Here is a 24714-nt window from a genome sequence, read left to right on the forward strand (position 1 = left end):
CAACCATGGCCACTTCCGGTGAGTTCCCTTCCCCCTTATTTTTTGCTTTTGTTTTTTTTTTATTATAGTTATTTAAAATAGATTTGCAAAAGGCGAAAAAAAGTAAAATAAAATAAGATAAAACAAATAAATAAGAGAAAACGAAGAAGAAAATAGCACAGATTCAACCTTTAAAATTTTCTATTCAGCTTTTGATTTCTGATGTGGGTTTTTTACAAAGAAAATCGAAGAAGAAGAAAAAAAATGGCTCTTGTTGTTTTTTATAGGCCATTACAAACTGTTTTTTTTATTGCTCTTTATTTCTTTGCATTCATTTCTCTCTGCAAGTGGTCTGACACGCGTGGAGGGCCAACGGCGGCAGTGTCAGAGGCGTGCGCTGAAGGTGCCTGGTGGCTAGGGGTGGCAGACGAGGAGGCTACCCGAGGCATGCGGCTCCTAGGGTTTCTTTTACTTGTTTCTGCTGGAAATGTTAATGTTGTTTGGGCTAGGTTTTTAATTTTTGAGCCCATTTGTGATTGGGTTATTATTTTTACTAGGCCAGCAAATTTGGGCTTCTACACTAATCTAATCGAGTCACGGACTAGTAGTGTAAAGTCTAATTTAAGATGAGAATAAAACTAATGAAATTAAACTAAATCTAAAATAAACTATTGGAACATCCTATTCCTAGTTTTAACATGCAAGCTACTTAGCCTAGAATCGATCGAATTACTAATTGTCAACTAAGCCACTAATTACCCTTAATTGAGTGATTTACCACTCTTAATTAAGAATAACCTTTCGATCTCATATTTACTAAGAGTTACTACCTAAGATATCCTTTTGGTATCACCTAGGCATACGGATACCCTTTTAGTCTCACTGCTTAGCACAAGTTCACTAAATGCTTACTCAACAGGATACTCTTTTGGTCGCACCCATTTAGATATTCTACTAGGGTAGTCAATCCTAGTATACTAAGTTATTTAGGAAACTTGAGCAAATACCTAATTTTAGATAATTATTTACTTAATTGATTATCTAGTTAAGTAGTTGGTTCATGCGAGATAAGTATAAAGTGCAAGTTTATTCTACTATTTATACAAACAATCAATTAAATTGAATTAACGACAAAGATATAACTAAATAAAATAAAGAAGAGAGTGCTTATAGATTTAATCAATGTAACAACACGCGTCTAGAACAATCTCCGCTTGCAATCGTCTAACTTCAGAATAGAAGAATTCTACTTAAGAAAACATAAAAAAAACTAAACTAAAGAATAACGAAAAAGTGAAAACGAAAGTATCAAAATCTGATCAAGTTTGAATTACCCATTAATTCTGATTACACGGTCAGTTATATAAGCTAAAATCAAAGTACTAAGATGCCTCTCTAATTAATACAACAATTAGGACTTCAAACCCGAACAAGACCCTAAACTACCCCTCGAAAATGCAGTTGTTGTGTTTGTGGAATTGTCATAACGTGGAGCACCTTGCTCGTCGAGACATCCCTTACAGTTTGTAGCCTTCCATCGCTTTGATCTTCGATGTCGCGACATTCAATCAAGTTTTGTCCTCGATGCTATTTTCAAGTCAGTCTTTGATGTCACAACTTTCATACTTCGTTGTTGCAACTTTGGCAACAATTTCAGCTCGAAGTTGCATCTTTAGCTCCCAAATCACCCTACATAACCACATAACCTTATTTAAGTATCAAAACGTCATAAAAACTATTAAAAAGCATAAATTATTACTTCAACTGTAAAAACATAAATTAATACTAAAATGATTTGATTTAGCTATTAAACAAGCTTAAATTTCGTGAAAAAGGGATATAACTAATAGTGTAAATCACAACAGATCAATATACATAGGTGAAACAATAGAGTAAGTAGGTGTTTAGCTGCACTTGTACTTGTCATATTTGGTGTTTTGAAGGGGTAAATATGAGATATTACATAGTTTAAGAGTTTCGCTTAATGTTTGGACTAATTTTGAACAAATTTGGTATGGTTTAGAAGTGTTTGAAAGCAAAAATTTCAGGTCCTCTGTCTTAGGTCTCGAGACATGCAAAATGTGTCTTGAGACATAAAAACTTCGAAGCTAAAAATCCATAGAAACAATGTCATTTCTCGAGACATATTGAACTGTCTCAAGACAATAGCTCTTTTGCTCAAGACCTATACTCATTTAGCTCGAAATAGGAAACTTTGAAACTAAATTTCTACAGTGCTATGATAATGTCTTGAGACATTTAGGCCTTGGTTTAAAGACATACGAAACTGTCGTTGAAAACTTTTAATTGGATTAAAAGAGACTGAAAAACCTTTTATAAGCAATTAAACTTTATTAATAGTTTAATTATTCCCTTTAAAGTGTAATGAGAACTTGGAATCATTAATAAAAGTCAAATTTATAAGTATTTGGGATTGTAAATGAGTGTTTAGTGTAAAATGTAACATTCATATTCGAGTTTACTCGTGTAAGGGTGTTACAAAGACACAAACTGACATGAAGCACTTGGACCAAAAGTTGGATGGTCGTTTTGATCAGTTACAAGCCAATCTGAAGTTTCTTATGTAGATGATGAGCCAAAAAGGCCTACTAGATTCTTCACCACAATCTAGTTCAATTGCAGGGGATCGGGGCAAGGCCTCTTTGCTACCCATTAAACCCTTGCACTCGGGTAGTTGGGAATCGGGAGCAACCAGATCCTATCGATGAGACTGTCTTCGGTTTAATGGGAATAATTTTAAGAATTGGTATTTGAAGCTAGAACATTATTTTGCAGTAGGAAATGTTTCCGACCATAGCGAATTTTGTGTCATTATGCTGCATTTGGAAGGTCGGGCTTTACAGTGGCATTATCACTATGCCAAGATCCAAGGAGAGATTAAGAAATTATCCTGGGATTGTTATTTGGAAGCATTGTAGGCTCAATTTGCACTTATGGAGTTTGAGGACCCCATGGCAGAGTTGGAGAGCTTGAAGCAGACTGCAACAATGGACCAATACAATGGAGACTTCTTAGGTATCCTCAACGAACTCCAACTCTCGGATTCTTATGCTGTTAGTGTTTTCATTGAGAACCTTAAGCCCGATGTTGCTAAACTTCTCAAAATTTTTCGTCCCAAAACTCTCACTAAAACTTTACACTTAGCCATGCGTGTGAGCACCTCTTGTATCCTACCCTTAAGAAATCGATTCCCTCCCTAGCACCTAAGCTTCCTTGGCCTACTTCTTGCACCCATTCTCCTAGTTGGACACCTAAACCTTCACATACACCCCCTTTACTAACAACAACTAAGCTGCCCCCAACCCTTTACTAGCTTTGCCTCCTGCTAGTCAGCCTCCTATACCACCTTAAACCACTTCACCCCCTAGTCTGCTAAATATCTTACACCAGCTGAAATGGAAGAAAAAAAGAGAAAAGACTTTGCTATTGATGTGGGGCAAAGTATACATTTTGACATAAGTGCACGAAGTCTCAGTTACACCCCTCTTTGAAGTCACTTGCAACAATTTCTTTCCACTCTTGTCCTCCCCGTCTGTAGTCCACTCTTCCTTCCACTTGTTTCCTTGATCTTAATTATGTTAAGAGTGTTAATATTCTTTGATCTTACTTACGTTAACAGTGTTAATTTATTTAGTGTATGTAGTTGGCTTAGATCCTTTCTAACAAGATATAAGATTTCTGTTGTAGACAAGATCAGTGGTTAATGCTATGAATTCATCACTTAATTTGACTGCAATAGATGAGAGGTAAGGAGATTCTTTTTCTTTTTCAGCTTAATTTACAGAGGAAATCTGACAGGTTGGTGGGATTAACTTTTTTCAGGTTTCCATTTGATGAACTTCTAAAATGGAAACATCCTGGTCTAGGAAACAAAGATGTCAGTGATACAAAGGATGATGATGAAGATAAAGAGGATGATAATGCAGATGAAAAAGATGATGATGGAGCTGATGAGGATTTCTCAGGTGAGGAAGGGGATCCAGAGGATGACCCTGAAGCCAATGGGGATGGAGGGAGTGGAGAAGAGGAGGATGACAATGAGAGGGGATGTTGAGGATGAAGAGGAGGACGAAGAAGAGGAAGATGAAGAGGTTAATGAGCCACCTTCTAAGAAGAGGAAATGAACCTAATCACACGCCATTAGATAGGGAGGATTCAAGTTGTTTGTGATTTGCATAGAGTAGGAGAGTTGCCATCCTTTGTTCCGAATGAACCTAAATTCTTGCATCTGTCATGTTCTTACGTACAAATGTCTAGGTGGTTGGCCTGAAGGACTAAAAGCTAGCTGTAAGCAATGCTCTTTAACCATTCGTATTTGATAGGTGATGTACATTAATTTTTGTTGGCTAATATTCCACCCATACATAGGTCATTTGGAAATTCTAACTCATCTTTGCATTCAAAGCACCCCACCGTAGGATGGGTAATTAGGGCTTGAGACTGTAAGTTGGAGACAAATCAGAGGCAGCTATGGGAGAAAAGAAGCCGTAGCATACACAAAATTCTGAAACACAATCAAATGAAATTCATAGGAAACAGCCACTAAGACAGAGACGAGACTTCTTTGACTGTCTGTCGACAGACTAATAACTAGCAATAATAATCATGTTTCTTCGCTAACGATGCAAGATCTCGGAATTGCGTTGCGTGAAAGTAAACATTTATTTTTGCGAGGAAGATGATAAACCTTGCTTCTCTACCATTGCTTGTATGTAAGGAACAATGGGATAATCATACCGCAGGACATCCTACAAATGAAAATAGCACATTATCAGATTAAGTCAGTGACTCAAAAACACTATTATGATGCACGCATTACATTTCAATTAATACAGCATACAAGCTTGTCCTCACTGTTTTAGACTGCCTACAAAAGAAAACAATTCAAGATCACCCCTTTCTCATCAAGGACAGTGGAACAAGTATCAACCACTCAACTTGTCCTCACTGCAAATCCGGACAGACATAAAAGAAAGAACCATTCAAGATCATTCCCTTCTCATCATGAAGGGTCAAGTGATTAACATCAACCATTAAACTTGTCCTCACTGCAAATCTTGACACAGAAAGAACAGAGAGAAATCACACAGGTTCATTAGGATAAAGCTCTTAAGGAAAGCAGTAAGTCTAAGGCGTCACTGCATAGTTTCTTGATTAAAAAGAAAAGCCTTTGCAAGAGGCGAAGATTGATGAACTAAGTCATTATTCCTTAAGACATTAATGAGCTTAAGCCAGCTATTCATGTCCCATTGTGGATGAGCTTTGGAGTCCTGAAAGTACAAATGTAGATTTGCATGATTTCTACTAGCAAAGGAGTTAAAGTATCCTTGTTTTGATACTTGTCAAAGGAGTTATCTTGTTTTCTCTCTTTTCCACATAATTGCTACTACAGTGAATATGGAAGAATAAGCAATGCATTCATATGTTTTCTTTTTCAAAAAGATTATCGGCACTTTAATAAAATCAAATCAGCATAGCAATTTAAGCAAAAACATAATCAGGAAACCACAAAACAAACAAATTAACATCACCAAATTACCCACAATGATAAGCAGCCTTCATTTCATCCATATAAGGAGCAAGAATAAACTGAAGACCAATTTAAACAACCAAACATAAACTTTTTACTTTTTTAACTGCCCGTGCAAGAAACTAACCTCAAACTCACTTCGCTAAGGCAATTTCCCAGACCTAAAAACAGCAAACTTTGTCATCTTAGAGTAGGAATAACCAATCCCATTTTCCTTCAAGAACTCCTCAAGCAATTTCTTAACGCCATCAGGATCCTCACTTTCACATTCCAGCTCATAACATATCCCAAAACCATACTTAGTCTCATCCACTTCCAGCTTCAGATTTTTCCAATTAAAAACCTCTCGTTTATTCTCAAACCCACCTAAACAAACAAATCCCACTTCTTCCCCAACCCCAAATTCCTCTTTAACCCTCTTCAAAATCCTCGACTCGATCTTCCCCAACCTTGCCGGGTCCTCCACGCAAGCGCGTGCAGAACACGGATCTAGTTCCTCCTCATCTTCCGCCACGCGGCTGACACCATCTACCAGAGTAGGTTTGGATTTGAGGGAAACGATGCAGCGGGCGTCCTTGTTGAGGAAGCGGAGGCGAAGAACGGAAAGTTGAGAGGAAAGAGTATTGGTTGGGGTGTCGAAGAAGAGGTTTTCTTGATGGAGGGTTTTGGAGTGGAAAGGAGAAAGGATGGAGGTTAATTGACGGTAGGCGGAGGCGTCCTGGAGGCGGAGTTTGACTTCGACTTCCATTAGGGGGAAAGGCCGATGCGTTGAAGTTTGGAGGAGGGGTTAGGGTGGGAGCGATCGAGGAGGTGGAGAAGGGAGGAAGAAGAGGTGGCGTTGGCGGTTGAGGGAGGAGGAGGAGAGGGTTTGCGGGAATCTTCGAGTTCTTGCTTGTCCTCGAGCTTGACTTCGATTTTGGAGGGTTTTCTTCTAAGCATTTCCTTGGACTTCAGAAAGAGTTAGAAGAATAATGCGATTAGGTTTACTGCATTCTCTTGTTTCGAATTGCAGTAACTGGCGGAGACCGGCAATTGCATACAGGAAACATATATAGAGAGAGGTTAAAATGTGCTGTAAGTCCTTCTACTCCTTGTCCATTTGGAATTTAGTCCTCCTACTTTTATTTCAAGTAATTTAGTCATCTACTTTTCAAATTAAAAAATGTAAGTCCAATTGTTAATACCATTAGAATTTTTCTGTTAAATTCAATTTCATTATAATATCATTTTTTTTATTACATGACTACCAAGTGAATAATTTTTTTAATTTTAAACCGTCACACTAGCGAATTTGATAGAAAAATTTTAAGGTGGTGTTAACAATTGGACTTCGATTTTGAAATTTAAAAAGTATAGGGTCTAAATCCTTAAAAATAAAAGTAAAAGTATTAAATTCTAAATTTACAAGGAGCATGAGAACTTGGAGCATATTTTAATCATAAATATAGGTATTGGATAACCAGTGACTAAGATCTTTTGTGTACAAAAGTTATTTGAGGACAATAGTACAAAGTATTAATATAATTCGTGAATAATTTTATTAACTAATATGTTCTAAAAGTTAGAACTATTCTTACAATTAGGGCACCGAATCCAACATGTTAAACTACAAGAATATTCACCTAACTATTTAGTTTGTTCTATTTTAATCACCCAACTATTAATTTTTTAAATTTAATAGTTCAACTTTTCAAAATTATTTTATGACTTTTTAATTATTTAATAATATTTTAATCATTTTTATAATTGATGTATAATTTTAATAATTTTTTTTATTATAAATCATGAACCTGGATCTAAAATCTTCAGAACCCCAAAATCTATATCCAAAACTCGATCCCTAAACTATACGACAGATCTTTTTGATTGAAAGGGAAAACAATTTCTAACACTACTCCAAGCAATGGCAACCCAAGCAGAGAGATGTATGAAGGTGGTGGAAGATGTATCTCCACCACCAGGTTCAGTTCCCACAACCTCTCTCCCTCTCACCTTCTTCGACATTCAGTTCCTTGGTTCCTCTCCCTTCCAACGCCTATTTTTCTATGAATTCCCGCACCCTACCTCGTATTTCATGCAAACCACTCTCCCCTCTCTCAAAACATCTCTCTCCCTCACTCTTCAACGTTTCTTTCCTTTCGCCGGTAATCTTGTGTTCCCTGCGCCTCCTCAAATCCCTTATATTCTCTATACACAGGGTGATTCTGTTTCGTTTTTCGTCAATGAATCCACAGCTGATTTTAGCCATCTCGCAGGCGATCACGCCAGACATTTTCAAGAATTTCAACTTATTCTCCCCAAGTTACTGCCTGCGATTGCATGTAAGACGTCGAGTGGTTGCATACAAAAGATGCCCTTTATGGCCATTCAAGTCACTCTATTTCCGAACCAAGGCATTTCAATTGGAGTTAGCTTTTGCCATGTTGCGGGTGACGGTAGAACACTTGCTCATTTTATGAAATCATGGGCATCCATTCAGCAGTCTCAAGGGGATTTGACTTGTCTCAACAATCCCTTACCCGATTTCAGCAGTAGGGATTTGATTGAAGACCCTTTAGGACTAGCATGTCTTTTCATGAAGCGGAAGTGGAGTTTCGAGGATTTATCTAACAATCCCATCAAAAAGCTTCGAATCACTTGTACTATCAAACGGTCTCAAGTTGAGTTATTGAAAGATTTGGTCACAAAAGGTTGCGTGGAAGACAACGGGTCCGAGCCTGTAAGTATTTCAACATTCGTAGTAACATGTGCTTACATGTGGGTTTGTTTGACAAAATTACAAGAAACAACGGTATCACAACAAATCTCATCAGCTGATGACTCCGATGAGCTTTCTTATTTCCTATTTGCAGTAGATTGTAGAGGCCACTTAAAATTACCTGCCACATACTTTGGGAACTGTACTATAGCACGCACCGTAGCAGTTAAGAGAAGTGCGCTGATGGGAGAAAATGGAATTGTGGTGGCAGGCAAGGCCATTGGAAGAGAAGTTATGGAAACGTACAAAGGACCACTGAAAGGGGCAGAAAGGGAAAAGTTCAAAAGTAGACACCCTCCTATCATGGTTTCAGCATCACCAAAATTCGAATTATATAAGGTAGATTTTGGGTGGGGAAGGCCTAGAAAGACGGAGGTCGCCAACATTGGGTCGTTGGGATCTCTTTCTCTGTTTTCTATTGCAGAGGGTAGAGAGGAGGAAGGCAGTATTGAATTTGGGTTAGCACTTGCTCCTCATGAATTGGATATCTTCAATTCTATTTTCCACAGGACTTATTAAAGGTACTGCAATTGTAACAATTATTATTAAATATTACTTGCCTGCTGGATTTTAATGAGAACCGATAAATACAAAAAAAAAAATTAGCCTCATTTTCTCCTGTGCTTCTTCCTTACTGTCAGTTATCTCAGTTAGAGTTCATGTGTTGTTCGTTGTTCATCATGGTATGACTCCTATCTATGTATGGCTCTTCGTCAGATTGGAGGAATGAATCTCTACTCGGTCCTGGCTTCTGATTGAGAGCCAGATTCTTGATTTGGTTCATCATTAAAGTGCAGTTTGGTGTATTGTGGCTTGTCAACAATCTATGGCGTAACCGACTTTAAGTGTGTTAAATCTTGCAAGGATTTTGGAGCTTCAAGTATAACTTTTGTGCTTAGTTTGATCCCAGTTTCATATAGTGTTGAGAGCTATGACCAGTGATCATTGAAGCAAGTATATTAAAGCTTTATTAGATCTTCTAAGATTTCTTATATTATATAAATCTTTAGATTGCCTTGTTTTCAATCACCAATATAGTTGGCCAAATTTCTTTCGGCCGGAAATAATATAATAGTGCAATCTTACACGGTGATCGCTATTATAAAATTATTGTGACAATAAAATTGTTTGTCACTTAAGTCTTTACTTTTTTTGTAAAAAAACTTGCTAGCTCTAAAAATTTAAGTTATTTTCTAATAAATCTTACCTTTAAAGAAAGGCTTCATTATATCAAAAGGGGCGAGCGTATCGATTGCAGAAAGGCTGGCTGTACCCGAGAGTAGTTATTCTCCCTTACTTCGTCCTTGCTGCTATTGTAGCAGTAGTGCCTTTTGGAATTGTATCAGAAGTCCCTGGCTTCTTAATACTACTCTTAAGTAATTTCGTCCCTTGAATGCTGATCTAAGCGAGCGCGAATAGGGTTCAGCTAGTAGGTTGTAGTTGCATAGTTCCTAGGCCATCCATCCTGCCTTGTCCCTTCTCGCGTAAACCGCTGTATTAAAGGAGGTAAGTAAGAGTGAATTCATCAAAATGATAAAAATTAAAACCACACTCAACAACGCCGCAAAAAAAAACTTTAGTGTTGCGAAAGACGGTGATGAAAATAATAACAAAATAAGACATGATTTTAACGCACAAGAATGTTACCATTTTTATATGATATCACTGTTATGTAATAAGTTACAACAAAATAATTTTGTTGCATGAAGGATTTCGAGTATTAAACTCGCAGATAGATTGGAGTCAAATTGAATAAACAAATAACTAACGCAACTTAATTAATTAAACCAACTAATTACTAAATCTAAAACTAGCTAAGATTAACTAAATCAAGGAAAATGATTTTTTTACTAAACTAATCTAATAAATTTAACTAAAACAACAAAAGTACATCAAAAGCAATTGTTGAAGAATATTCGTAGAGATTTAGTGGTGAAGAAATTTTTAGTTATTGGAATTTAATAATCCATTTCGGTCATCAATGGATCTATAGTTCATAACTAAGCTGGTCATGAAGGTGTAAGTATCTTTAGTTGCTGTATAACTTACAAGTGTTTCTTGAATTCCTAATTTGGTGTATAGCTTAGAGGAATTAACTAAACCGTTGATTGCCAATATCATTGATTCCCTACTACCTAAGTTTGTATATCTTACAAATAGCGTCACGGTGTATATATTAGTAAGTTGGGTAACTATTCAATTAGATCACTAATGTTAAGCCAACATCTCGTCGCACTTTCCTCCAGTAATTATGAACAAATTGAATAATTAATCTAGTTACAATCTAAAACCATTTTTAATCTATTTCAATTACTAATTCATTGAATTACAATTCCTTCACCACTTAGAGCACTTAGTTCATAGTAAGATTCAAATCAACACCAAACACAAATAAGAATACAATCAAAACAAAGAAAAAGAGTAAAGAAACTTATTTGATTGAAGCACGAGTTTCTTCAATAATATGATCCAAGAATTGATTGAATCTACAAGCAAATCTTCAACACAATCACTCTCAAAATAAAAAGAAAAGAACCAAAACTCATAAGTAGCTTTGAAACTAGAAAAACTTAGTAATAAACAATACTAACTTAACATAGCCTCTTCTTCCTTTAATCTAGCTTAAAGTAGGTTATTTATAAGTGCTTATAGGGTCTTAAATAAAAAGAATCTAAAAGCATTGAAGGAGGAAAAATCGAGCCCAAATTGGCCCTCACGTCTAGCCTAAGCGCCACCACGCCCACGTCATTCTTTTCCCCTCAAATTTTCCTTGCTTTCACTTTTATGTTTTACCTTCTTTCGAGCTCTATCCTGCATCTCAAGCATAATTCAACCTATGAAAAAGTCACACAAAACTTATTAAGTTCTAATTACTTGAAAACACTTAAAATATAATGAAAAACTAAAAAATGCATAAATGCAAAATGAATACAAATAATGAAAACTACTCTAATTAACTCGAAATGCATGACATTTTAGTTAAAATTCAACCAAAAACTAAGTGAAAAGGACCTAAACGTATAGATATGATGAATACTTATCAATCACCAATCACAATGGCAAGGAATGGAAGGGAAAATGATGCAAAACCTCAACACTCTCCAAAAGATCAAAACTTTCAGTAAGGGACAACCTAGTTGCATAGACCTTGTGAGGTCACTGTGGGGGTTCTTATCCCAAGTCTGTTTCTATGATATAAATAGTGATTAAAAGTGGGATAGGTTAAGCAATGCTTGTAATGACCATCGTATGTTCCGGTGAGCCGAGCAACATAAGTCACATATGTGAGAGTGAAGTGGGACTGCTTTGAAGAGACTACTTGGGTATAGTACTCTCAAACTCTTGTAGAACCAGGAGATGTTCACGGCCATATGAACATATCCATAAGAACTAAAACCTTGCCAGTGAGGTAGTTGTGAGAGGTATATCATCGTTTACACAAATGGCAGAAAAGTTCAAGGACATCGCGTCTATTGGTCAGCTAGTAAAGTAAATATACTTTCACAAAGGAAAGGTTCAAGGGTTGATGCCTGCCTATCCTATGCAACTATCGATTGTAGATTCTATCAGCACATTGAGTGAATGTTTTTCGTTAAAACTATCAATTTCATTCATGTGGGGGATTGTTGGGAAAAATAGATTTTTGGAAGTTTTGAGGCATATTCTCGATTGGTAAAGGTGGAGATTTGAATCATAAAATTATAGTTTTATACTCTACCTCATGAGACCGTTACAACGGTATATCATATGCTCAAAATGGTTGAGTGATGAATAAGAAATTGATGCTCAAAGTAAGCCACTTGTGAATTATGTTGAGGAAAATGGAAAATGGAATATGTTTATATATATGAACCAACTTGGTGATTATTGAATGGCTAAGCTAATGCTCTTCCTCACGCATAGGAGGTGCAAATCCAAACCTGTCGAGATTGGGGGCACACCCGCACGACGTGGGCAACGTGAAATGTTCAGAACGGTCGGGCCCTTCTAGGCCTACGAATATTTTAGCCCAATGCGTATACGTTAATGGCTCTATTAGTCAAATTTCCAAAAGTTCTTTCATTTTGAATTATTTTTATTTAAACCAAAATAATCTGTATAAGAAAAATACACTGAATTTTTCTCTATTTTTTGTACAAAATTTTGAGATCTTTTCCCTGTATATTTCGAATCTATTTTTGATGATAGAAGAAAGTTGGGCTATAGTTTGTTGATCACTGCAATCGTGCTACTGTCGTGCTCATCTCGTTGTTGTATCCTAGGAGACAATCGACCAACGTTTCTCTAGCACCAAATGAGCGGCCGAATCTGTTTTAAGGAAACTGTAAAAACATACATCAACTACCAATCGGATTTCTGCCTACCTATGAGTACACAATTTCGATCCAATTTTATTTTCAATTTCTATTTTTCAGATCTTATATATATAACTACATTTTTGTGGTTCGATCTTGTGTTTTAAATCAATATTTTACATTACTGTTTATTTCACTAATGTAATTTGCAATAGAATCCACATAATCACTAACATGAATCGATCCTTACATCATAATTAGACCTTGAAATTGCTCAATCAAATACCTATACTTGAAATCCAACTATCCTCCCAAAATTTCACTAACCTACCATCCTTTATAACCTAATGAATACATTCACGGAGTGTCCCCCATATCTTAGAATGTGATCTCCAAACAAAGGAGCAGATCGGTTGGTCAATGGAGATATGACATCCTTCCTCAAACTTATTTTTACTCCTTACAACTTGAACCCAAAGAGCCTCCTTTTTAGTAATAAGCTTAAATCCAAGTTTAAGGAGAAAGGCCTTATTTTGGTCACCTAATTTTTGTAAGCCTAAACCCCTCTTAATTAAAGGTTGGCAGCAAGAATTCTAATTAGTAAGCGAAACTTTCCTCCTCTCAATAGAAGAACCCTAAATAAAACCACACACGCACCAACTTTTCAATAGTGTTGCACACCCCAATCAAAATCATGGTAGTCTGCATAAAGTAACTAGGAATGGCCATCAAAACAGACTTAGCTAAAGTTACTTTTCTTATTAAAGAGAGCTTCTTAGCTTCCCATCTTGAGAGCTTGGTATAAACTTTATCAATAAGAAACTGAAAAGTCGCATTTTTAACTCTTTGGTGAAAAAGAGGCATACCCAGATATACTCTTAAGTCATCTACTATTAGAAAACCCAAATGTTGAGAAATAATTGATGTGGTAGAGCCTGACATGTTAGCAAAAAAAAACCTTCAATTTGCTAGCATTTAATTTGTGCTAAAAAAATAGCAAAACTATTGCTTGATCAATAGTGGTTTCATAAAACTAAATCACTTACAGAAAATAAATAAGAAAGCAGTGTCCCTCATCTAGATAAACAAATAGGTTTCCACAACCCTTTCTCCATGGTGTTACAAATGCTATGCCCTAATCTCTCCATACCAAGAACAAAAAGGTAAGGAGACAACGAGTCACCCTATCTAATACCCCTTAATGGAACAAATTCTTCAATTAGTACACCATTCCATAACACCTATATAAGCATAGAATTAATAACCATACGCAAATTGTTAGGAAAACTCGCATCACTTAAGCAATTTTGCATGAAATCTCATCTTATTCTATCATACACTTTTTCAAGATCAATTTTAACTGCCACCCATTCTTTTTTATTTTTCTTCACTTTCTTAAGAATCTCCATTTTTAATATTTTTCTTGTTTTCAAATATGTTAGTTTCAGCTATAATTGCCCACTGCAACGTCAATTATAACTTAAGGAAAAGTTGGCAAGACATTATAACTTGTTTTATTTTATTAGAATATTCTGACCAAAATTGTTTAGACCGTTAATTATTGATTTTCGAGGAATGTTAGCAAAAGACTAGTGAATACTTCATATGGAAGAATCAAGATAAGAAAAGATAAAAATTTTACCTTTCAATGCAATCAAAGTTCCCTTATGTAGAAGATCTGGTTTTCAAATGGGTTTGATGTTAAGAGGATCTCTTCCAGCATGCGATTATTTAAAGAACTTTTCAATGGTTTTTTTTAGAAGGATTAGTGGTTGTAATTTATTGCAATTCAACAAGCCTATTTTGTATTTTTATTGAATGACTTGTTTAGGTTAGGTGCATGAATTAGAGAACTTTTTATCTGTTCGACTAGGAATTATTTTGTTAGTTCAAAATTTGTAAGTACACAAATTAAGTCAATCAATTTATATCTAAACTTTTAGAGAGAAAATTTTAGAGGAAAAGTGATCTAGTTTGAAGTATAGGAGTAAGGTTACAACTTAGTGAGTGAGTTGAGCTTAAATCATAGCTTGTATTCATTGTTGATAGTTGATTACTCTCTAAACAATGCTATATAAATGTAAGAGGTTTTAGAACCGCGTAAACATTTTTTTGGTGTTTATCTTTATTTTCTTATTAGTAGTTACTTCATCTAGATGCAACTAAACATATAGCTCACAAGAAAAAATCAACAAACTTTCATCTGATATCAAATTTAGACACTTGAGCAGTAAGTGGAGTATCCCATAGTTGGTTTTTGACTAAGATTGAAAGTTCAATTATTACCAAACCCCTATGTTGGATGTCACTATGTAACCTCCCTAACCAAACCTAGACATTATACCTGAATTCAGAAGGCTACATTAGCCACGAAAATAACCCAGTAAGCTATCGAGATTTTGAGAACAGTCATTTTAGAATATTTGTTATCTTTGGAAGAAAACTTAGTTAATTACTAATTTATTTACTACCTAATTTTTTTTATACTTTAGTAGCGGAAAAGTGATATTTACATCAGTTTTGAATAAAAAACGAGGCTCATGCATAACTAACTAATATTGATATTTTGATATCCTAAAATCAACTTAAATGTCATGCAGGCTAAATATATAAAGAAAAAAACCCAAATCTATGTCTCATGTCACAATTCAAAATTAAAATCATACAAACTTTCAATATAAAATAAATCAAATAATGACCCTAAAGTAATTCAATAAATAGAAGCCGAGCCGAGACCCTTTGAATGTTACGACCTCGTCTTAACTTGGTGGGCTATTTGTAAGGATGAAAATTAAAGGGGAATAAGTTATGACGCTCAGTGTGAGTTCAATCACAAGAAAGTTGGAATGAAATAGTAGTCAAAGCACATGATTAGCAATTCTAAGAGTAATCACAATCATAAAGCACTTCAGATTAACAGTTTTTCATATAATCACTTCACTACACTATCTCAGAAATCACAGTTTATATATGCACATACTAATGAATGGCAATGTAATTTCAATTTATTAGAAAGGGGTCTATCCAACTCCGCTACACACCTCACTTATGAGTTCCCCAGAGATCATTTACCACATCACTCCAGGTTGTAGATGAACCACCGCTGATTTGCAGATGAACTGCCACTTGTTGTGGATATAAAACGTAATTGCAGATAAAAGTTGCCACTGGGTTTATAAAAAATTGTGGGTGAACCGCTAGTATTTTTAGATAAAAACATTTGCAGACAAGCTGCCACTTGGTTTGAGATCAAACCACATATTTGTAGTTACTGCCACTTGTTTTGAGTTCGCAACATATTTGCAGATCAAATAAACTGCCACTCGGTTTATGGACTAGCCACCACTGGTTTGTAGATTATTAAACTGACACTCCCTCCGTACAATAATCTCGCTTCATGAAATGCGATATGGCATACATTATAACATAATAATGCAAAATTTTGTAGGCATGCTTAACACTTATTTCGTTCATCACTAGCTATATATATGTTCATCATGTATTCAGTGGAGCGATACCAGTAATAACACTTCACAATTTCTCAATAACACTTTAACAATAGGCATGGTTAATTTCACATGTTTATTCATGGCCTCATAAAAATTCAATAAATCAATATCGATAAACACAATATAACAGTGATTATTCATGCATATAAATTGTATGTTTCCAATTAAACGCTAATTCAAAGATCAATTTAGTGCACACAAAAATTCTAGGAACACTTCAAAGATCAAGCAGGGACTAAACGGAACATAACATAAATTTCTAGGAAAAACTGTAAAATTGTGGCACATGGTTGTATGGCCAGGCCGTGTGAGAATCAAAATATCCTAAGGTTTCAGGGGGACATGGCGGTGTGGTCCACACGTGTGGCTCACACGCTCGTGTGACCTTATTTCGAGACATGGTTTTTCTCGATTCGCTTGTAAAAGAACACACACCTTTCACCGAGATCTCGATCAACGTTCCTTGTGCTTAAATCTAATCTGATTCACCTAAATCGGGTCCTTCAACGAAAAAATTGCATGAATTAATTATCAATTTCAAGATAAATCAAGATTGTCGAAAGATTCGATGATAAATCAAAAAAGATCTTTTAATCTTTCGTGAGATTATCGTTAGATATGAATTCTATAAATATTCACGGTCAACCATTGGAATTGAGATGTACTTACTGATTCTTGGCAACAATCAAAGATTGTTTCTACTAGCGATTCCGAATCCGACTGGGAAACGAGTTGAAATTGGGAATTGATTTTGATTCGGGGTCAAGCATAAATTTCAACAATGGGGAAAAATATTTTGCAAAGAAGAGTATGGAAAAGATAGTGGAGAAGAAATAGGGAGAAAATAAATAAAAATTCTATTTTGGTTTGGAATAGAAACAAGAATTCAAATACAATTAGGAAATTGGCTTAATACTTAGGGCTTCAAACCTTGGGGGGTTGGATAGCAACTTACCTTTTCTGTCGAAAATAAAAGGGAGCTGAAGGGGAATGGTGTGAATTGAATGGCGTGGCTTAATTATTGGGCTGCTACCCATCCTTATTAAATTTTTACTCTAAATTATATATATTATAATGTGGTTTTCATCCTAGGTTGCTGAAAATAAAAATAAAATAAAATAAAATAAAGAAATGAGAGAAGAGTGGATAGAACCTAGGACCTCCAATAGTTGATGTATTAGGTGTATGGACTCCCAAGCCTAAGGTTACTTGGACCAATAAGGAGGAAATTTTGGGTAGTGATAGTTGTAAACCTCTCAATGCAGTCTTCTTTGGGATTGACTGTTCAAGTGTATTTCAAAATACACCATTGTCAGATAAACTTGGTTAATTCTTGAACCGCTAAAACCAACAATATGAAGTAGTCCATATTTTAGATGCTAACCACAAAATTTGAGGTACTAAGGATGTAGGATGTAGGATCATATACGTGAATTAATTTAATTTCCAAATCCATCACCCATCTTTTCAATTTTTTCATTTTTATAATTGCCTCTCTTTTTTCGGTACAACTGAGATTTAAATTCAAGCTATTTCTGGAAAAGGTAAACACTCGACCAATAAGCCCCAACTTGAGGTTGTTGTAAATCTTTTAAATTATAAATTTTATAATATATGATGTGATGATAAATTAGATCACAAAAAATTGAAACTTAATAAAGTACAATTTTTTTACATTGGAAAGCATGCTTACATCAATTACATTATGGAAAGATAATTAGAGAAAAGTAATGAAGGGAAATACAAATGTGATAAACCACCCATTCCATTCATAAGTACAAGATTTTATTTGATAGGCCATTTTATTTACTCGATTCTAGCTTTAATAGGCCTTGGTGAAAAATAGTATTGAAGATATCTAAGTCATGGGAAGCGAATGCCAAGGCGAATTCAACACCTCCTTCCTCTTCTTCTCTGTTCTCTGCAATAACAAACATAGAACAAGTTCCAAATGATGGAAGTATTGGATTCTCGATGTTTCTAGGTCGTCCCCACCCAAAATCCGTCTTATACGATTCAAATTTTGGTGATGAACCAACCCGAACTAAATCTTCTCCCATTTTGAAAATCTCAATTATTTTTAACAATGACTCTTGTGCATCTTTGAATGGTTGTTTCTGAAATTCCATTATTTCCCTTCCAATAGCAGTTGCGGCCACCAGAATTCCATTTTCCCCTAATACCTCACTCTTCTTTGCTGATGCCAAACGTAGTATAATACAGTTCCCGAAGTATGTTTGGGGTAATTTTAGGTGGTCTCTGCACTCTGCTGCGAAGTGGAAATAAGAAAGAGCGTCAGAATCGGTTGATGAGAGATGCTGATGAGTTCCACTTTGTTGTAATTTGAGCAAACAAACCCACATGTACGCACATGTTACTGCAAATGTTGATATTCTTATTGGCTCTGATCCATTCACTTCCATGCACTTTGTTTTCACCCGATCTTTCAATAACTCAACTTGTGAATCTTTGATTTTGTAAGTGACCCTAAAGTTATTAAACAAAATGCTGGGTGAAATTGCACTTTGGAATGCCCTCTCGGCGCCCTTGGTGAAAAGGGAAGCTAGTTCTACAGGATCGTTGATTAAATCCCTGTTGTAACAGGGTAAATAATTGTCAAGACAAGCCAAATCTCCTTCACACCTATGAATGGACGCCCATGATTTCATAAAGTGACCAAACGACCTTCCGTCAGCTACAACATGGGAAAAGCCAACACCTATGGAAAAGCCTACATTGGGAAATACGGTGACTTGAATGGCCATGACAGGCTCTTGCTTGCAACCATTGGTCTCATTTGAAGATGGCCTTTTGGGGACAAGAGCTGGCAATTCTTGATTGTCTCGTGCATGATCTCCTACTAGATGGTTAAAATCTGCAGTGGATACCTTAACGACAAACGAAACAGAGTCGCCCTGTGTGTAGGAAATATAAGGGACCTGAGGAGGGGGAGGGTACACGAGATTGGCCGCAAATGGAAAGAAATGTTGCAGAGTAAGCGATAAAGATGTTTTGAGGTTGGGGAGAATGGTTTGCATGAAATGAGAGGTGGGGTGTTTGAATTCATAGAAAAACAGGGAACGCATCCAAGTGAACGGAAAACAAAAGAAAACTCTATCAAAACAGGTGAGAGGGAGAGAAGCTGTGGGCACTGAGCCTGGCGGAGGAGATACATAGCTTGCATCTTCAACCACTTTCACGCTGCTCTCTACTAGGATTGTCATTGATTGGAGTCAGTGCTGTAGCAACTTTGAACTACCCTAAATAGTTGAAATACTGATTTTGGTGCTAAATTTATAATTAAATTTTATCAAATTCAGACTTGGCAATGCTGACTTTTCATGTGCTTCATCAATGGATCTGAATTTCTCATATAAATATAACTTAAGAGAGGACTTTTCTCGTTTATCTTCAAAACTTTTTAAATTGATACTTGCATATCTGATGAGTAAATCAATAGGTTATTTATCATTTTTAATTATATATAATAGAGTGAGATCTTATTCTTAATATTTTTAATTAGATAATGATGTGATTAATTGACAAATGTATCTTAAAAAATACATAATGGCATTTAATTTTTGCAATTGTTTGCATTATTTTCAGAATATAAATATTTCATTTTTACAACTCATATGCAAGTTGATGCATTTTTTCAATATGATATAAAACAAAACCCAAAATTAAATCTTGGATCTCGCTTAACAATTTCTTTTTGCATTCAATTCAGTTTTTGACCTGGTTAACCATTAAAAGATAACCGCAAGATTGTACCACTTGGCGAAATCTTATAGTTTATACTTAAAATTAATAAATTTTTTTAAAAAACTATAGAAAATTATAAAATCAAAAAATATATAAAAGTGCAAAAAAGTTATAAAAATGATTATAAATCACAAAAAAATTATATACATTATAAAAATTGTTAAAAATGCAAAAAGCTTTAAACTTTTATTAAAATAACAAAAAAAATTAATATATATAATTGTAAAATATATTAAACTTTTTAAAATATTATAAATTTAATAAAATTTAAAAATTATTATAAAAATATCATAAATGACTCAAAAATCATATAAATTGTAAAAAAAATATTACAATAATTTTTTAAAAAAAAATATGAAAAATTTTAAAAAACATATAAAATTATTTAAAATATTACTAAAATATAAAAAGGTGCAAAAAAATATTAAAAATTATAGAAAATTACAAAAAAAATTTATTCAAAATTGTTCAATAAATAACAGAAAATTATAAAAATTATATAACATTAAAAAGCACAACAATGTTTATAATGTTATACATAGCTTCAGTTATCACTTGTGTTATTAACCTATTTCCCAACTTTAATTTGCATCTTTAAACACTCCCCTCTCATTGACAATGGATAAAGGGGTTACAAGCTTTGGGGAGGTCCGCATTGTGGACAAGCACAACTTATAATTTTAAGTATCAAACGATGGTTAGTGTGCAAATAAAAAAATTATTTTTATATTTTTTTTCTTATATACTTACTTTTTTATTATAATTTTTAATTTTTTATAAAAATTTTAAATTTAATTAATTTTTTAAAATATTTTTAATAGCTTTATGTATTTTTAAATTTTTTTCATAATTTTTTCATTTTCTTATTTTTTGTAATTCATATATTTTTATAATTTTTATATTTTAATTTTTTATATTCTTTTGTACTTTTCTATATTTTTATAAAATTTTTAATATTTTTATATTTTCATAATTTACATATTTTCATTTTTTTATTTTAAATAATTTTAATGCTTTTTTACGATGCTTTAATAAATTTTATAATTTATATATTTTTTGTAAGCTATAATACTTTTTATATTTTTTTGCACTTTTATATATTTTACAATTTTTTTGTAACTTTAATATTTTTATAATTTTAATATTTTTTATGATTATCTATAATTTTTTTATGATTTTTATTATTTTTAATAATTTTAAGTATAAAACACCAAATTTTGTCATGTGGCACAGTCCTAGAGTGCCATGGGATGAAAACAACCCCTAAAATGATCTTCGTTATCCTTCAATGGCTGGTAGTTAACTTTAACAATCAAAAGGATTAATTGATTGAAATTTATATACTCACGGGCCCAATTGAGTGAAAAAATATGACTTAATTAATTTTTTTGAAATAATTTAGAAGCTTTAAAGAGCTTTTAACCATATTTTTATTATTTAATAACATATTTTTATTTAGTAATCATTATTAAAAATAATAATGTATATAACATTTAAAAAATAAAAGAATTCCAAATCATAATTAAAAGAACCTTTTTATTCTTCAATATTACTTTTTTTAATGTAAATAAATTAACGATATTATCAATTTATTAAATTATAATGTTACTTTTAGTTATAAAATAAATGTTTCATATGTGTCTATCTTGTGGTAACACCTCTTTGTATGCTGTATTTTTGTGTGTGTGTGTTTGTTGTCTAATAATAGAAATAATCTCGGTTTAAATAAAAATGATTTAAAATAATAAAATATTACTTATTAATTAAATAAATAGTTTAAATTATAATGAAAGTGTAATTGAAGATGGGTTACTTTTACATTTATTGTGAGTTAGAATAAAGGTAAAATAATCTTATCTTGAAGTTTTATGTAAAAATATTTTGATAATTGGGTTTAGATTTTGATTTAATTTGGGTGTGTAAACTAATAATAGATGAAATTAATTGTGATTTTAATGTATTAAAATTACTGAATTAATTATTAATTTTTTTCTATAAGTTGTTTGCTTCTTATCTTTTGTTTTGCTCTGCGATGGTGTCAACTTTCGGGCTAGTTATCGCCCGTCTTTTTTTCTTTCCTACCAATCATTTCTTTTTTTCTTCTCATTCACTACACATGTTTTCTCTCTTTTCAGTTTGCAGATCTATTTTGTGGGTATCTTTGTTGTCTCCACAAGTTGTGATGGACAAATGACGGTGTTTGTCGTTCACTAAAACTCCACTAGTCACTAGTAGTTTTTCTTGGAAAGTGGGTGACTCTTCGTCCAACTTCTTAATTTGTTTCTGTTTTAAGAGTATTTTAGAATAATAAATTATTTCACATGTCGATTTGGACCCGTGTTGTCTTAAGTTTTATATTTTTTTGTTTATTTTCTATTATTTAATAAATCTTCAGTTTTAGAAGTTTTTGTCTGCTCTTGTAGTACGTTTTTTAGTCTTGCTTATGCATGTAATCTTAGTTTTACAAGTGATTTTAGGGATGATTTTGTTGTCTTCCTCTCTAGTTTGGTGAATGTTTGATTCTTTTGTTGATTTTTGCTCTCCACTTTAGACCATTCGAGGCTGATTTCCTTATCATATTAACTGCTTGCAATCACTCCAGATATGTCGTGCTTGAGTTGTGACAAAGCCAATTGTCAACATGTTATAATGTTCTATTGATACTGAGGCTAAAATCTTTGTTGTATTGGAGTTTGTTATTCACCATCTACAACGAGTGTTTGCTATTTTTTTATCTAAATTGTATGGTTTGATTCATTGAATGAATTAATAAATTTATCTTTAAAAAACTATTAATTTTTAAATTTAATGCTAAAACAATAAATTCAAGTTCTTTAGTTTTAATATTAATTTCTTTATCATCTTATATTTTATTTTTTTAAATTTAAAACCAAATAACAATATTATTAATTATTTCAAATATAATACGAAACTTTATGAATTTTACTCAAAATCAACTTATGTAATTGGATGAATTTGTCATAATATATTTTTGTAGTTTTATAATAATTTATTTTCATGAGTGAAACAATTAAAAAACTAGAATACTTGTTTCATTGTTTTTGTTTTCTCAACAAAGCAAAGATTTTTCCACCTGTGTATTGCAGAATACAGCTGCCTAGCAGGATCTAGCTGCTGTTTACACCAAGTTTGGTTCATGGTCTGATGTAGAAATTTATTTAAACAAAGCCAAGTCGATTCACCCAAAAGTTGGCATACAACAAGTAAAAATTCCATCCAATCACTGCATACTTGTTAATTTCTAAACTATGTTATTTGAAGCCCCATCACTTTATAAAGAGGCCCTGATTCCATGCTCTCTATTTCTTGGTGCTCAAACCTGGGTTTTCGACCATGGAATTTTGCCCAAGCTAAATGCTATTGGATTTGTCTCCTTTTATGTATGTTTCTTGGGAGATGAATAGCTAGGCTGATGGCAATACAAGAAACTTGAGTGATGTGTTATTTTTACGTCATAAATTCACACCATTTTATGATAACATTGTGAATACGTCACCCATTCTTAATCCTCTTCATTATTCACAATATTTTTATTTCTTTATCGAAAAGTTTTGTTACGCGAAGTATGGGGTCAAAGTTTCCCTCCAAATCAAAATGGAGGACAAAATATTTTTGTGACGATTAATTACAATTCAAGCTTATTTTTGTTTGATTTCAAAAGTTAATGATTAGAATAAATTTGTGCCGAAATGCAAATATATCAAATTTAAAAATTGAAATATTAAGCTATACTAAAAAAGTATCATTAAGAAATTCTCTAAAAGAGATGACTAAACATAGCGGAGACGATTTTTCTAGTGAGAATCGAAACACTAAAAAGGTTCGATTTAAGCCTTTGGATCTAGATGTGAACAACGCTATGGTTGTAGATTCAACCCCAGCACCGGGTGTGTCTTGGAGAGGCAAAGTTTTGTGTTGAGGAGTTTTTGGATCTGGTTGCGATGAGGAATTTGAGTTTCTTGAAGGAGATGTCATGCGATCTAATGTTAATGGAATACTTACAATCAATTTTTCTGAAAGAGTGCAACAAATTCTCGTCAAAGATATGGTCACTACAATAGTGGTGAAATTTCTGAACCAGAGTCTATCTTATACCCTCCTGCAAAATAAGATCCACAACCTTTCGAAACCCTTGCAACAGTTCCATCTCATGGATGTGGAGAATGGATATTTCCTGGTAAAATTTCAATGTCAAGAGGACTACAAGAAAGTATTTACCCAGGGGCCGTGGATCGTTCTTGGGCAATATCTCATGGTGCAATCGTGGACTCCAAAATTTAACCCCTTTTAGGCCTTTCCTAGTAACACTATGGTTTGGGTTCGGCTACCTGGTTTGTCGGGTTATCTTTATAAACGATATATCTTGGAGGAAATCGAAAGTTTGATAGGTAAAGTTAGTAAATTGGATTTTGAAACGGATAAGGGATCAAGAGGGAAATTTGCCTGGATGACAGTGTATATAAATTTGGAAAAACCCTCGGTTTCCTAGATCTTAGTCAACGGCATGGTTCAGAGGGTCGTGTTTGAATTATTTCCATCAGTTTTTTTCTCTTGTGGTAGGTTCGGCCATCTGCAAAATTTATGTTCTGGTTCTGACGTAGCAAATGACACTAAGATGGGTACGAATGTAACGGTAGTAGCCTCATTGGAGAAAAACAATGTGGCAGAGCCGACGAAGGCCTTTGGGCCATGGATGTTCGTTGAACGGAAGTATCGACATAACCCAAGGACACGCCAAAATCTTGATAAGGAAACAACCGAAAATGATGTTGTTATTCCAAATATAATCAAGACAACCGAGGAAAGGGAGCCGATGGTGGATTTATCGGAAGTAAA

At 33.9% G+C, this 24714-nt stretch overlaps 3 protein-coding genes, 1 long non-coding RNA gene and 1 pseudogene across 5 annotated transcripts; 2 read left to right on the plus strand and 3 right to left on the minus strand.

Annotated features, from left to right (window-relative positions):
- The first annotated feature begins 2837 nt into the window (after window positions 1-2837).
- On the plus strand, window positions 2838-4510 carry LOC107901345 (acidic leucine-rich nuclear phosphoprotein 32 family member B-like; annotated as a pseudogene).
- LOC107901344 (triphosphate tunnel metalloenzyme 3) lies at window positions 4474-6628 on the minus strand. Its single transcript, XM_016827299.2, has 2 exons — window positions 5658-6628; window positions 4474-4748 (listed from the first exon to the last, which is right to left on the minus strand). Exon 1 carries the CDS (start codon window positions 6276-6278, stop codon window positions 5673-5675), a length of 606 nt encoding a protein of 201 aa, XP_016682788.1. The 5' UTR covers window positions 6279-6628; the 3' UTR covers window positions 4474-4748; window positions 5658-5672.
- A 688-nt stretch (window positions 6629-7316) lies between these two features.
- LOC107901341 (coumaroyl-CoA:anthocyanidin 3-O-glucoside-6''-O-coumaroyltransferase 1) lies at window positions 7317-9430 on the plus strand. 2 transcript variants are annotated; one of them, XM_016827297.2, is made up of 2 exons: window positions 7317-8809; window positions 8930-9430. In XM_016827297.2, the coding sequence occupies exon 1, from the start codon at window positions 7434-7436 to the stop codon at window positions 8805-8807; it is 1374 nt and encodes a 457-aa protein (XP_016682786.2). In that variant the 5' UTR covers window positions 7317-7433; the 3' UTR covers window positions 8808-8809; window positions 8930-9430. The 2 variants fall into 2 exon arrangements, with proteins under 2 accessions (XP_016682786.2, XP_016682787.2); XM_016827298.2 differs by having other exon boundaries at window positions 9006-9430.
- Window positions 9431-10711: 1281 nt separating this feature from the next.
- LOC121218273 (uncharacterized) lies at window positions 10712-17086 on the minus strand. The gene is made up of 3 exons (XR_005914455.1): window positions 16762-17086; window positions 16528-16593; window positions 10712-11122 (listed from the first exon to the last, which is right to left on the minus strand). It is a non-coding gene; the product is annotated as an uncharacterized lncRNA (long non-coding RNA).
- A 698-nt stretch (window positions 17087-17784) lies between these two features.
- Window positions 17785-19379, minus strand: LOC107900312 (coumaroyl-CoA:anthocyanidin 3-O-glucoside-6''-O-coumaroyltransferase 1). The gene has a single exon (XM_016825961.2). The coding sequence runs from the start codon at window positions 19314-19316 to the stop codon at window positions 17895-17897; it is 1422 nt and encodes a 473-aa protein (XP_016681450.1). The 5' UTR covers window positions 19317-19379; the 3' UTR covers window positions 17785-17894.
- Window positions 19380-24714: the final 5335 nt, after the last annotated feature.

The sequence above is a fragment of the Gossypium hirsutum genome, chromosome D06, assembly GCF_007990345.1.
Source record: "Gossypium hirsutum isolate 1008001.06 chromosome D06, Gossypium_hirsutum_v2.1, whole genome shotgun sequence".
Taxonomy (NCBI): domain Eukaryota; kingdom Viridiplantae; phylum Streptophyta; class Magnoliopsida; order Malvales; family Malvaceae; genus Gossypium; species Gossypium hirsutum.

Excerpts from the sequence above, each read along its gene's own strand:
- LOC107901344 (XM_016827299.2), bottom strand. The coding sequence starts at position 6,278 with ATGGAAGTCGAAGTCAAACTCCGCCTCCAGGACGCCTCCGCCTACCGT.
- LOC107901341 (XM_016827297.2), top strand. The coding sequence starts at position 7,434 with ATGGCAACCCAAGCAGAGAGATGTATGAAGGTGGTGGAAGATGTATCT.
- LOC107900312 (XM_016825961.2), bottom strand. The coding sequence starts at position 19,316 with ATGACAATCCTAGTAGAGAGCAGCGTGAAAGTGGTTGAAGATGCAAGC.